This window comes from Athene cunicularia, assembly GCF_003259725.1.
Source record: "Athene cunicularia isolate RWA chromosome 26 unlocalized genomic scaffold, athCun1 chr26_part2, whole genome shotgun sequence".
In the NCBI taxonomy this organism is placed as follows: domain Eukaryota; kingdom Metazoa; phylum Chordata; class Aves; order Strigiformes; family Strigidae; genus Athene; species Athene cunicularia.
Genome location: NW_020799137.1, coordinates 1,308,000 through 1,321,305, shown reverse-complemented (window position 1 = coordinate 1,321,305; position 13,306 = coordinate 1,308,000). Strand labels below are relative to the sequence as shown.

At 45.2% G+C, this 13,306-nt stretch overlaps 1 protein-coding gene across 5 annotated transcripts in view; it reads right to left on the bottom strand.

Annotated features, from left to right (window-relative positions):
* Window positions 1-13,306, bottom strand: part of PPP1R12B (protein phosphatase 1 regulatory subunit 12B) — a 119,362-nt gene that overhangs the window by 30,409 nt on the left and 75,647 nt on the right. For 2 of the 5 annotated variants that reach the window (XM_026864404.1, XM_026864402.1), the window contains exon 1: window positions 216-917. The exons of the other annotated variants lie outside the window; for them this stretch is intronic. In XM_026864404.1, coding sequence (XP_026720205.1) covers window positions 216-317 — 102 coding nt within the window. In that variant the 5' untranslated portion in view covers window positions 318-917. Of the gene's footprint in view, window positions 1-215; window positions 918-13,306 lie in introns of those variants that run through there. 5 annotated transcript variants of the gene reach the window in all.

The window sequence follows — 13,306 nt, the reverse complement described above, 5'->3', positions numbered from 1 at the left end:
CATTAATGCAAATAATCCCAACGCAAGAGCTCTGGCAGCTTGCTTAAAACCTGTTGCTGCAGAGGCAACTTCCCAAGTTTCATTTAAACCATCCTCTTTCCAAAGCAAACCACAGACACAGGTCTCCAAGGGTAAGACAACAAACCACCACCACTGGTCTCTGCTCAGAGCACGTGCCCAGCTCCATGTAATACAGAAAGGAAAAAGCTGCTTACTCTGAGTGTCTTTGCGATCGGGGAAGGAGAGGACGGGGGAGAATCTGACTGAGCCTTCCTGCTGCGAGTATATTCTTTACTCCTGGTGTACAAGGATGACATGGCCTCGTGGGTTGGGTGTCTTTGAGAAGCAATACAAGTCTTGCTCTCCTGTCGCTCTACAGCACTGGGCAGGTCCTTCTTCCAAGGTCAGAACAAACTAATTAAACTATTCACAGCTCTGGTAATTAAACCCTGCTGTTTAGGGTGTATAATTTTAGGCATTAATCTGCTGCAGGGAGAGCTGAGGCTCCACAATGTTTCTTGTCCAAGAAGAAGAAGAGAAAGTGTCAAGGACTTGCTGTGCTCCAGCGCCGGGCGTTGCTCCGTGCCAGCCTCACCAGCTGGGCCCCGTCCCGACTTCTCCACAAAAGGACATTTCCCCTCATCCAAAGCGTATGCCACAGGACCAGAGTGATCTCCCCCCAAAACTGCAAGAGGTAAAACCTCCCAGCTCAAGAGAGAACTGGAAAACCGGCTCAGTTTATCTACACACGAAGCTTTTGCCAAAGAAAGAAAAGAAAACCTAAACCTGTTTTACTCCGGAGCACTGCTGTGAGCTCTCTGCCGTCACTGCGCAGAGCTGCATGCTTTAAGTGAAACGCGAAAGCATAAATCAGGAACAAACGCTGGTTTGGAAAGGGGCAGTCCAGATGAAGTTGTGTTTTGTTCCATCCTCCTCCTCCTCCTCCCGGGCGCCGTTACCCACGCACAGGCTTCTCCCGTCCCTCCCGCCGCTGCCTTCTGACATTCCAGATCCTGACTCGCTCCGCGAGGAATGCTGGAGGGCAGCCAGCAGCAGCGATTCACTTTCAGCTTGGGATTTGGGCTGCCACTTGTAGGGGAAAAAAGGGAAAAAAAGAAAAAGAAGGGAGGGGGGGGAAGGAAAGAAAACAACTTATAAGCTCCCAAGGCCTGGTGGGCTGCAAGCGGGAGGTCAGAGGCAAATCAACGGCACTTTGCAAAGCTTAAATTCCAGTACGTGCTTTGTGGCTGTGACAAAGGGAGATATTTTAAAGGACACAGAGTAGTTCATACCATTAAAGGGAGGACACACTTATGCAGCACAACAGGATTTTTGTTCTTTGCTCATAAGCCTGTTCTGAGCTGCAAGGTGACGCGGAGCTTGTGTAATGTACACTCATTCAAACGAGTGTTTGGGATTGAGGAGGAGGGGAGAGGAGCCTGGAAGAAAATAAAAAGGGTGGGGAGAGCATGTACCTCTCGACAAACTTCTAGCTAGCTCTGTGCTGAGCTGTGCTGCTGCTGCACAAGCGAGCTCACTGGAAAGCCACGCTCTGCAGTGTCTCAGAAATGGCAAGATTGTTCGCTGCAAAGGCAAGTGGATGTCCCTCATGTCCCATATAAATAAGCACACGGGATGTTCACTTGAAAAATGCCCTCAAACACACAGTGGGCGTGCTGATTTAATAGCTCTCATACACTAAGCACAGTCTTGAAACCGTAAGGTTGCAAATCTATGTTTTTCTTTGCTGAAAAGGCATCAGCCCAGTTATCTGCACTGGACCAGTTCCAATAAGGCAGTGTTAACGCACTGGTACCACACCGAAGGATGTGTCCTCATGTGGACTCATTCACATCCACCCTTACCAGCTGCTGACCAAGTCGCTGGGTGCCTGGAGTTAACCTATCTGCAGTGCACGTTCTGCTCCAGCTCCACAGGCTGCTTTATCATCAATTTCCTAGCAAGTGCAGAAGAATATCTATATAAAAACATTTTAAGAGTATTACCACACTTATACATCTTTCTACTGATCTGAAATATTGCCCCTTTTTTGCACACTGCTTGGCAACCATGTAATTTTACTGACGCATTGTTGGAAAAGGGTTCTTGGAATAGAAGCTGCATGAATTTCTCCTGCATCCAGGATCTTCGCTATCCAGGGGCAATGCAGCGATACTGTCTGACCATGGAGAGAGGGAAACAGAGCTGCCAGACTGTCCTTCTCTAAGTCACTTCGAGATCAGGTTTCTACTCGATACCTCATCATGAGGAAGGAGGGGACTCATTATTCACTGACTGCAGGAAGGGGGGGAAGGATGTTTGGAAAGGTCTAATTCTGCCTGGCAATATTTCTGCATTCCCTTTTAAAGGTATGGAAATTAAGTCCAGACACACAAGAAGGTAGTGACAGGCACCCCGCTGCTCAAGGAGACTGTGGCAGGACCTTGATCTTTCCAGCCTCCATCTGTTGCACTCATCACCCCCACTCTCCACCTCTCCCAACAGTCTGGAGTCTGACTCTGCCATTCAGTGACAACAAAATAATTCAGACATTTAAAATGCATATTTATAGCACTTGCACACACAGGTGATCCTTTTGCACGTCTCAGTTTCTGGGGTTTCAAAACTGTAAGTGAAACTGGGCTAACCCGTGTGGCCACCAGCAGACTGGAGTGTCTCAATCACAATTAAAAGGATGACAAAGTCCAGCTTAGTCACCAAGGTGGAGTGAAACAGCTCTAAATTGCAGGGTTTTCCTTCCCCTCCCATTCAGTCCTAAATGAACCATTGCCAGATCCCTCCATGGTCACGTTTCTGCTGAGGAGGGGTGAGAAAGCTCCAAAATCAACATTTCAGTACAGAACTCACAGCCTGAATCTCAAACCAAAACAAAAACTGGGCTTGCTATTCCCTACTAATTAAAAGTTAATTAGTCATCCAATGCAGATGCCTCACAGATTGACAAAATGCACCTTAGTGGACAATAACTCATTTAAAGAGAAGGGGTGGCATGAGAATTAGTATCCCTATTAGCCAGGAGAAAGATAGCAGAATGAGATGCAATATGGCAAAACACGCTGAGTTTCATCTTTGTTTCAACAAAGGTGCCTAATTTATGGGTTTCTTCCCATCGTTTTGTAGTTTACTTTGAAGTTTTCCCCTGTGTAGGAATGAAACCCGACTCTTCCTTTGCAGCACTGTTGTCCTCACATCCTGATGTTTCTAATATTCAAGGTCATGGTTGAGAGCTGACTGCTTCTGTCTGTTAAGGATATTGCTCAGTAAGAACCAGCAGACTGGTCTGTGCTGTAGCTGTGGTGCTGCTTACTTTGCTAAGGAATATTTATACAGTACTGGAAAGACATGCAAAAAATCATCTTCCACGAGCATTTTTACAACACTGGACAAACCCCCGATACTGACCAGATGTTTACTTAATCTGACAGTCAGAGGGGGACCTAGGGGTGTTGATTGCCAGCCGGCTGAACAGGAGCCAGCAGTGTGCCCAGAGGGCCAAGAAGGCCAATGGCATCCTGGCTTGTGTCAGCACTGGCGTGGCCAGCAGGGACAGGGAAGGGATCTGAGCCCTGGGCTCGGCACTGGGGAGGCCGCCCCTCACTGAGTGGGTTCAGTGTTGGGCCCCTCACCCCAAAAAGGCCATTGAGTGACTCGAGTGTGGCCAGAGAAGGGCAACGGAGCTGGGGCAGGGTCTGGAGCACAGGTCTGCTGGGGAGAGGCTGGGGGAACTGGGGGGGTTTAGTCCGGAGAAGAGGAGGCTGAGGGGAGACCTCCTGGCCCTCTGCAACTCCCTGCCAGGAGGGGGCAGAGAGGGGGGATGAGTCTCTGGAGCCAAGGAGCCAGCGCCAGGCCCCGAGGGAATGGCCTCAAGCTGCCCAGGGCAGGGTCAGGCTGGCTCTGAGGAAGGATTTCTGTGCAGAAGGAGCTGTTGGGCGTTGGAATGGGCTGCCCAGGGCAGGGGGGAGTCCCCGGGATCCCTGGAGGGGTTGAAGAGTCGGGCTGAGCCAGCGCTGAGGGATCTGGGGGAGTTGGGAATGGTCAATGTTAGGTTAATTGTTGGACTGGATGATCTTCAAGGTCTTTTCCAACCGAGACGATTCTGACGATTCTGTGATTCATGCTGTAGCATGTTTCTGGGCAAAATCGCCTTAAAGTTTCTTCTCATCTTTGAGTACAACAGCACACCTGTACTATAGCATGGTATATTTCCTATATTTATATGGAATAGTATATTTCCTGTACTTAGAGCTATGGTCTTGACTACAATCACTTTTTTCAGATATCTTTCCTTTTCCATTTGGAGGCTATCCTCTCCCTTCCTTTGGTAATGACACCTGTGTTTAAAAATTGGGTACAAAATTATTTAGAGAGGAGTAGCCATATCCAAGAAAATTATGTACAGGAAGAAGATGAAGCCCTGAGCTAAATACTTGAGGGAAAAAATAAACACCCCTTTTACCTGTGTTGAAAATATTCACCTACAGAATGTGACACTGATAAAAAATTTAAGCAGTGCTGCAGCTTTCCAACCAGTAGACAAAAATGGGAAACCAACTAGGAGTGAAAGGCAGAGGTGCAGAGTGATGCTCTCGGATGGTGTGAGCCCACAGCACATTCTATGGGAGTGCAGACAAGAAGGAAAGGAGAAGCCCTCTTGGGAGATCAGAATTCTAATAAAACTTGAAGGATGAGGGGGAGTAGTTGGTATTTTTGGAACAAATTATCCCCAAACTATGTCCTCAAAGTTCTAGCTGTCATTTTCCACACCAGCTTTATCACACACTCATGTACATCACTGAATTACTTCCCATTCAGCTGACTTCATTTGCAGCCAAACCTTCCTATCTCCCCAAGCAGGCACGTACTGGAGAGCATGCTGGTGTCTGCAGGTACATGAGGCTCAGCGGATGGAGGAGCTGAGCTGGAGGCATGAACTGGGGCCACACAGCACCAGGGTGCTTTCCACATCACATACCTTCCCACAGGGTCTCCTTGGCCACATCTGTAAAATGAAACATAGCCAGGGACCATCCCTGCCCACCAGCACACAACCCTGATGGTCACTGAGCTGTCGGAAGGTCTCTGGCATAGTCTTGTCCTTGGCCAACCAACACTCTTCCATGCACAGTTTGGGTGCTCACGGGGACTGTCCCACAGACGCACCAACTGGGAGGGTAAGAGGGTTTGGTAACACAGATGAGCCTTCCTTGTCTCAGCTGGCCTCAGTGCTAGAGACCAGTTTAAATCAGGTATGCTGGGACTAACACTCAGCCTCTGAGGATGGGGTCTCACCAGTGGCACAGCCCATACTGTGACCCTCTCCTGCGCTGGGCAAACCAAAGCAAGAACAATGGGGCTGTACTGCAGGGACACAAGGTGTGAATTACAACCAAATGGGACAAGCACACAAAGGGAGAGATGCAGGCAACACCCTTCATGTTTTCCTTCGAACCTATTGCTGAGACCATTTTGCTCACTTTTCTTTGAGAAGCAGAGAACCCCCACTAATTGCTTAACACAGCCCCAGATACCACTGGTACCCCTTTCCATGGAGTTCAGCTGTTTGCTATTCAACAACAAAAATAAAATCACAGCCCTCACTTCTGGATTTCTCACCTGCAGGAGGAAAGTGTGCTGTTTGTGCGTTGAGTCATGTTCCAGCCCAGGGAAAGACTGAAATCTGTAATTCATATTTTATGCAATACTTCAATCAATTCTAAAGACATATTTATTCTCATGCCATTTCTCTGGAGAAATAGAGCAAAAATAAACTACCCCAGCAGTTGTTTCTAAGAGTCAGGCAACAAAGCCACTATATGCCCATAAAATAATTGTTCTGGGTCTAAAGTAGTTCTGTAAAAAATCTAGAGAAACTCAGTTTACTCATGAAATACCCATTAACTATTGAACTATTGATGCAGGCTATAAAGAACAGTCAGGATTAGATTTCCTATTGCTTTTATGTTACTAGATTGACATACAAAACTGAAATTCATAGTGTAAGAGTACTGAACCTCCCCTTTGTAATAACATTTATACTGTGGGTAAAGTTTAATAAATCCTGTGATTCCCTTCATCTCAGAATTTCCTATATTTGTGATTATTTAAGCCCTAAATAACACACAGTCTTCACACACACTAAATGGTATCACCGCTTTGTCCCTGAAAGAGTTTCTTACTTGTCTTTCACTATGTCCAAATGAAACACAAGCATTGTTATTTGCAAAGGAAAAGCCTGTACTCAATCTGAGATTGGGATTGACAAGACAGGAATACAGTTTTGTTTAAACATGCAGGCCTCCACAGTCAGATGAAAGGTTACAGGACTGCTGGTTACTGCATTTCAGGTACCTGAACACCAGTTGTTACTTCCTCTATGTGGGATCCTGTAGTAAAAATTCTCTAGAGTATTACCAAAAAAGTTGGAATGGAATTCACCTGCAAATAAAAGGCTGAGTCTTGTTAACCCTCCTGCTCTCACATCTTTATTCACTGTACTCATCACTTTTCGTGCAAAGAAATTCTGCTGATTCTATACAGAAACTGTTCATTTCGGTGCATAATGAACTGATTTGGAATTAGCAGCACCGTTACTTAACGCAGGAGATGCGAGGAAAAGTGAGTCTTTAAAAGTTGTAATAATAAACCTTTTTTGTACAGCTAACTATTATCTATGGACTATAATCCAGTTTGCAGATACATTGTCAGAATCCATAGGACAGCCGTTATGTGGGACAACACAACAAAGCAGCTTCAGCTGTATTCACTGTTAATACCCAACCCACTATTATTTTGGATAATGAAAAGTTGATTGAAAATACACGCTATATAAAAACCACTTTAAAACACTGTAAATAAATAACTTTAAAATTATATGCAAGCTTTAACAGGTTCAATTATAGCTTCTCGGTGTTTATTTAGAACTGAAAAAGGCAGTAAAGGTTATGTTCAGCAACAGAAGGCTGAAGGGCTGTAGCGAAGAAATTATTGGTCAGGCAATAAGCTGCGTTGTAAACGTGATGTGAAGCACTGCAGCAGTTTGCCATAAATGGAATACAACCCGTAGAAGTGAACAGGCTTTCATCTGCAGTGCACTGACTAGGATTCCCATGAGCAGATCTGGCGCTATGTCTCGCAGATAGGAAGCAGAAGGAAAGGATCTTCCTTTCCTCCCAAACACACACGCAGCAGCTGACAGTCTATATTGCACATATAGCATCATGCTTCCCCCACTTTTTATTCCCATCACTAAATTTAACATAAAAAGGCTGGAAGCTATACCCATTAGGCATACCTGGCTTAGCGTTAAGCAGCAGAAGCAGATAATTTTAGCGTAGGTTGAGAATAGCACATTTTAAATATAAAACTTCAGAATTCTTTTCTTTTTGCTTTCTTATAAATATAGAAAATAAAAAGCAGTAGTGAAGAGAGTTTAAAAAGCATCATTCTGAGCACAGGAACATCATTTTGGTACCTGTAAGTGTCAAACTATGCATGCAGGAGGAAAGTCTTCCAGTAGTTCCGTGGAGCAGAACTGAGTTTTTGGAAGCACAGACAAGGTGCTACTCAAATCCAGCAGTTCTAAGGGGGTGAGAAGCAGGGGTGTTCACCAACACCTCTGGGGACCTCCCTAACCTCGGAAGTTGAGAACTGAATTTGAAGAGAAGATTGCAGAAGAAGGAGAAGGATTTCATTATCTCAAGTTCATCATCTCCAGAAGGGATGATGGTAAGAGGTTACAGAAATGGATGGCAATTGTAGCCATAATGGGCAACAATAAAACAACGCTGCAGCAGCAGACTCCCATTACAGGGAGTAATGCCAAAAATAAATGTATCCAAGACCACAGATTTGATTCCATTCAAAGCTGTAAATGCAACCACGGTTACAAACCCAGAGGCCTGGGGCGACCCCAGCACTTTGTATTTTCATGCCATAATCCTCATGATGTCTGCACAGCAGTGGGAAGACTGATGTCTACAGATAATTTGCTTCATGTTCACCCAAAACCTGGCTCTGTCTTTTCACAGTCAGGCTTTTTTCCCCCCCAAACTCAATACCATGTTTCGTTCAAAAAAAGCAGCCTGATAAAACCTGGAGAGATGCTCTCTACTGTCCACTCAGAAGTCCAGTTCAGAGCATTGCTCATGCCAAAAATCAAGGGATTTCATCCAGTTACAATTTAGGATAAAGCAATGTTAGAACATAGTATTTTCCAAAGTCGTTCAGCAGTTGCACTCTGCAAATGTTTACTGACAGGTTCCCTCTTTCCCCATCCAGCTTTCTTGCAAAGGATGAAGCAGCACAAACATGCTGAGTTACAAAGCAGGAATGTAGCAGAAATTTGCAAAGATATTAACAGGCCATGTCAGGGAAACTGAGAAAGCAAACACTAATATAGGAACCAGATGTAAACATAGCTATTTCAGGCTAAGGGACTTTCCAAAATATGACATAGAGAAACAGAAATCTCGAGGCACTCACAACAGAGTCATGATCCATTTTGCTCTTTATCTAAACTCATCAGAACCTGCGTACCTCCCACCCGTCCCAGCCACTCCACGGCTGTTAAACCTTTCTGTTAGCTCATCTGTGGAAGCAACTGGCTGACACAAGCCAATATTCTAGTGCCACTGGCCAAACAGATGTATAACTTCAACACATTGCTATCTAACTATGTTTCAAACCTATTTCTGGCCTTCCTTCAACAGCAGCAGATTGTGGTGCAGAGGTTACGTTCACTCCCAAGGATGAAATCTAGGAGCAATGGAAAAACAGCATCTCTCTCAATAAATAAAACCAACCCACAACAGCACCCAGCATTAGCTATGTGCTAGGTACCTACTGTAATGAGTAACGAAAACATGCCGAGGCGTGAATTAAACCAAGGCTGGTGAGAAATTCCTGCCAGGAAGGACTTCGGCAGTTTAAAGATTCTCCATCTTGACCCACCAAATAATAAAGTAGTTTCTGCCAAATAACATTACTTCTAGTGGGGAAACTCCATATCCAAAAGCAAAAAAACTAACAATGACTTTCCAAATATGAGGCTCTCTCTCAAAAGAAGCATGTGGGAGGATAAAAACTCAGAACAAAAAGTGACCTTTTAAAGACAAGGGGGACAAACAGCATCACCACACTTGAATCACTGGAACACACAGTTTTTCCTACAGTGGTAGTTTCCAAAGGATATTTTATGCCAGGGAATTTGACTTCAGTTTTCCAAACAAATTTAGATTACTCTTGAATTCTTTCTTAGCCATCTGACAATAGAGCCTCTACTCCTTGCTCCTTCTGGATGTATCTGGGAGAAAAATCATTTACTACCTAAGCATGGGACTGCACCATACTGTAGGGTACACCCAGACACTAAGGACTATCAGCTTCACGGGGGCTTTGCCACAGCACCACAAAGCAGCACTCACCAGCAGACAGGTGAGAAAGGGCTAGAAGGGAAGCAGCAAGTGTGACAGACTGCCAAGCTGCACCTGCCGAAGCCACCTCCTATTGCCCACGCACAATTGCCCCATTCCCTGCGCAGGCTGACAGCTGTGTCAATGGGACGCAGCCGTTAGGGCTACCCAGACACCCACTGCTGTATGCAGCGATGTTAATCCAGCAGATCAGACTTTTCTGGAGGATGTCTTCAACTACATCAGGAGAAACATCTTCCCTGCAGCCTGCTGGATGACTGACAAAGTACGATCATCACCTCCCAGAGGGGCAGAGAACCAGCTATAAGTAGTTCAGCAGTTAGAGATATTTTTCCTTTCCACAATTTTGAGCTTGTCATGATGAGACAGTTTGACAGTTTCCAACAAAAATTAATATGATGCTCTGTTATGTGTACAAGCACAAGCAAATGCTGTTAACCTTTAAAAAGTCACAAATTATAGACACAATTAGACATAAACCAATAGATATATTTTTCCTGTCTTTGGGATACGTTCCAGGGAGCAATGCTGGTCCTCAGGCCAACGGGTCTAGGCTAGCAGCCACACTCAACTGGCCAGTCCTGTCTCCTGGAGCAGCTGTGCTGAACCCACACTGCACTGGAGGCGGAGAGATGCACACACACGGCCCTGATCCTGCTGCCACCCTATCCATCCCGCTGTTCCCAGCCCTTTCTGGGAAGAAAGCAAAAGGATCGCGGGACACCTGTGATATAGCTGCCATGTAGGCAAAGGGACAGGACCATGGGGTGAAATGGGATAATTTGAACTGACTGCACAGGCCTCCCAGCAATGCCAGCAAAAGCCAAGGTATCTGGTGGGTATCCAATGCATGGCTAACCTCAGTTCCACTGCTTCAGGAGAAATCACTTGCTGACAACTGACAACGATTAGTCACCTCAGACTACACTGAAATTCCAAGAGTAATTTACTAAATAAGAAGTTAAAGCATAAAGTTACCTTAAATAGTTATGAGTCTATGACCTTGTAAATCATTCCTGGAGGACTTGCTATTTTGCTTCATCTTCCTGGGACTTGAAGATCAGATTTTAGCTGGTTTTGTGTTACTCATCTCCATCATGGACACTGCTTCACATTACATCTTACTAATTCAGCAGCTCGGTGAATTAGAGGAATTAATCTGAACACATTTAGCTGTAACCCTGTAGTCGACAGAGCAGACTTGGATTGCTTGGCTTTAAGCACAAACAATATGTTTTTCCAGAGCTGTAAATAGGAACTGAGCAGCCACAACAGTGACAGTGGACAACAAGTCTGATGCGCGTCAAAACATTAAAGTTCAGAAAAACCAACACAAGCGTATTAGGCTGGAGAACTCATGAGGCAAATAATCTGTGCAGGTGTGAAATTTTTTTGTAGAAATATTTGCAGAATGAATTTAAATTTCTGTAGTGTCTTCCCACCCCAAAGAACCCAAGGCACTCTAAACACAATAAAACTATACCATATTTAAAGCTCTATGGCAAAACATTAATGCATGCTCTTGCACCAATTTTCTGCTATTTTAGATTCAACTTTACATTGCTAGTTGTACACATATTAAAGGTCTCCTCTCCTCACATGATACACAACCTGTTACAGCATTTTGTTTATAAACAGGACTAAACAGCCAATCTCTCACAGCCTTACTTTATACATAATTAAATGCTCTAATTTAACTATAATCATGCAAGTGAAGCAGAGCACCATCTATGTTACCTTGGACATGGGCCAGATGGCTTCCCTCCCACATCACACTGCATCTATGCTAGAAGTAAATATTCAAGGGTAAAACCAGGGAAAAATACTTGCATCCCTGGTCCCCCAAAAGGGACCCTGGGCTAGTAGCAACAAGGCACAGGATGAATAGTACCATATAGTACTACCTAGATTAAAAGATTTTACTTTCTTATCAGCTAGCAAGCAGTTCACCTATTGTGTTCCCTTTTACTAGACAACTTTCCCTTGTATCTCAGCAAAACAGCGCAGCCATGAAGACATACCTTACCATATTAGGCAATCCGAGTCCAGAAAGTAAAGGACTCGGCGTCTTCCTTCGCTTAAAAAGAAAGTTCACAGGCACGTCTCCAGCCTGCACAGCGCCACGCTTCGCTGCGCTGCGTCGGGAAGAGAGGGCAATAAAATAGTGGGATCCAGGGTAGTTGCTAGGACTCCTAGGGCTCCCACACATGCAGTCTGGCTATGACAGGCAGGTCACAAAACACTAACTAAAGCTATTTCTGATCTTTCAGTTGTTTATTAAGTCCATCTTTTCAAAAAGGTAAACAGCACAATTACAAAAGCTAAACTGGAAGCCTCTGTGGAAGATGAAATGCCACTAAAAGCAAAAATATAGGTGAGAAATAGATCATATCAAAATCAGGACTCCCAAATTATAACCCTGAAACAGCTATAACATTAAGACAATTAGTTTGCATAAGGAATTTTCCAGTTCCTTGATCTTCCCTTAGAATTCATGGAATTAAACATAGAAATTCAGTCCTTCAAGACAGAGATCTAGCTTTTGTTAGTGTTCAGTTGCATCTGGTGATTTCATTTTAATAGTACAATTAGCGAGAACACACAATATTTACAAAACAGAGCGGGCTTGAATGGTGTTTTGAAGAACTTAAAATATCCGTGTTTTGTAAACCCAGGTACAGGGAGACAAGAATGAAGCCTATTTAATACACTTACTGTGATCACAATCCATAATCATGCATTTCAGTGTTATCCTGCATAAAGATTAATTCCATTAATGTGTCTGGGTTGTATATTGTGCTATACAGACTGACTTAGAGGAAGTTCATGAGAGCGGATGTTTTCTTTGATATTTTTTCTGCCCAGAAAATTTTACTTTACCAATATGATGCTCGGTGCATTCTCCTGTATTTAAAGCTTTTCCTTGATGAACTAATACACTGGTGAGGCACATTGGTAATGCCATTAAAGAGAAATGCAATGGGACAAGATTCTTTAGATGATTATGAACATTTTTCAACTTCTCTTATGTATGGTATGTCATTTTAAAATATAATTTTTCTTCCAAATTTGTTCCCAGTTTCTCCTGCTGTGCCATAGCAATGGCAGAAGACAGGTATAAGTCAAAGCCAGAAGAGCTGGGGATAAGTAAAGCTCTCGCCAAAATTTAACATCAGAACACTCTCTTTAGTCTTAGCACAGAATCATCTCGGTTGGAAAAGCCCTTGAAGCTCCTCCAGCCCAACCATGACCCTCACCGTGACTGTTCCCAACTCCCCCAGATCCCTCAGCGCTGGCTCAGCCCGACTCTTCAACCCCCTCAGGGATCCCGGGGACTCCCCCCCTGCCCTGGGCAGCCCATTCCAACGCCCAACAGCTCCTTCTGCACAGAAATCCTTCCTCAGAGCCAGCCTGACCCTGCCCTGGGCAGCTTGAGGCCATTCCCTCGGGGCCTGGCGCTGGGGCCTTGGCTCCAGAGACTCATCCCCCCTCTCTGCCCCCTCCTGGCAGGGAGTTGCAGAGGGCCAGGAGGTCTCCCCTCAGCCTCCTCTTCTCCAGACTAAACCCCCCCAGTTCCCCCAGCTGCTCCCCAGCAGACCTGTGCTCCAGACCCTGCCCCAGCTCCGTTGCCCTTCTCTGGACACGCTCGAGTGACTCAATGGCCTTTTTGGGGTGAGGGGCCCAAAACTGAACCCACTCAGCAAGGGGCGGCCTCCCCAGTGCCCAGCACAGGGCTCAGATCCCTTCCCTGTCCCTGCTGGCCACACCAGTGCTGACACAAGCCAGGATGCCATTGGCCTTCTTGGCCCCCTGGCCACACTGCTGGCTCATTATCAGTCCCGTCCCTCCCCCCT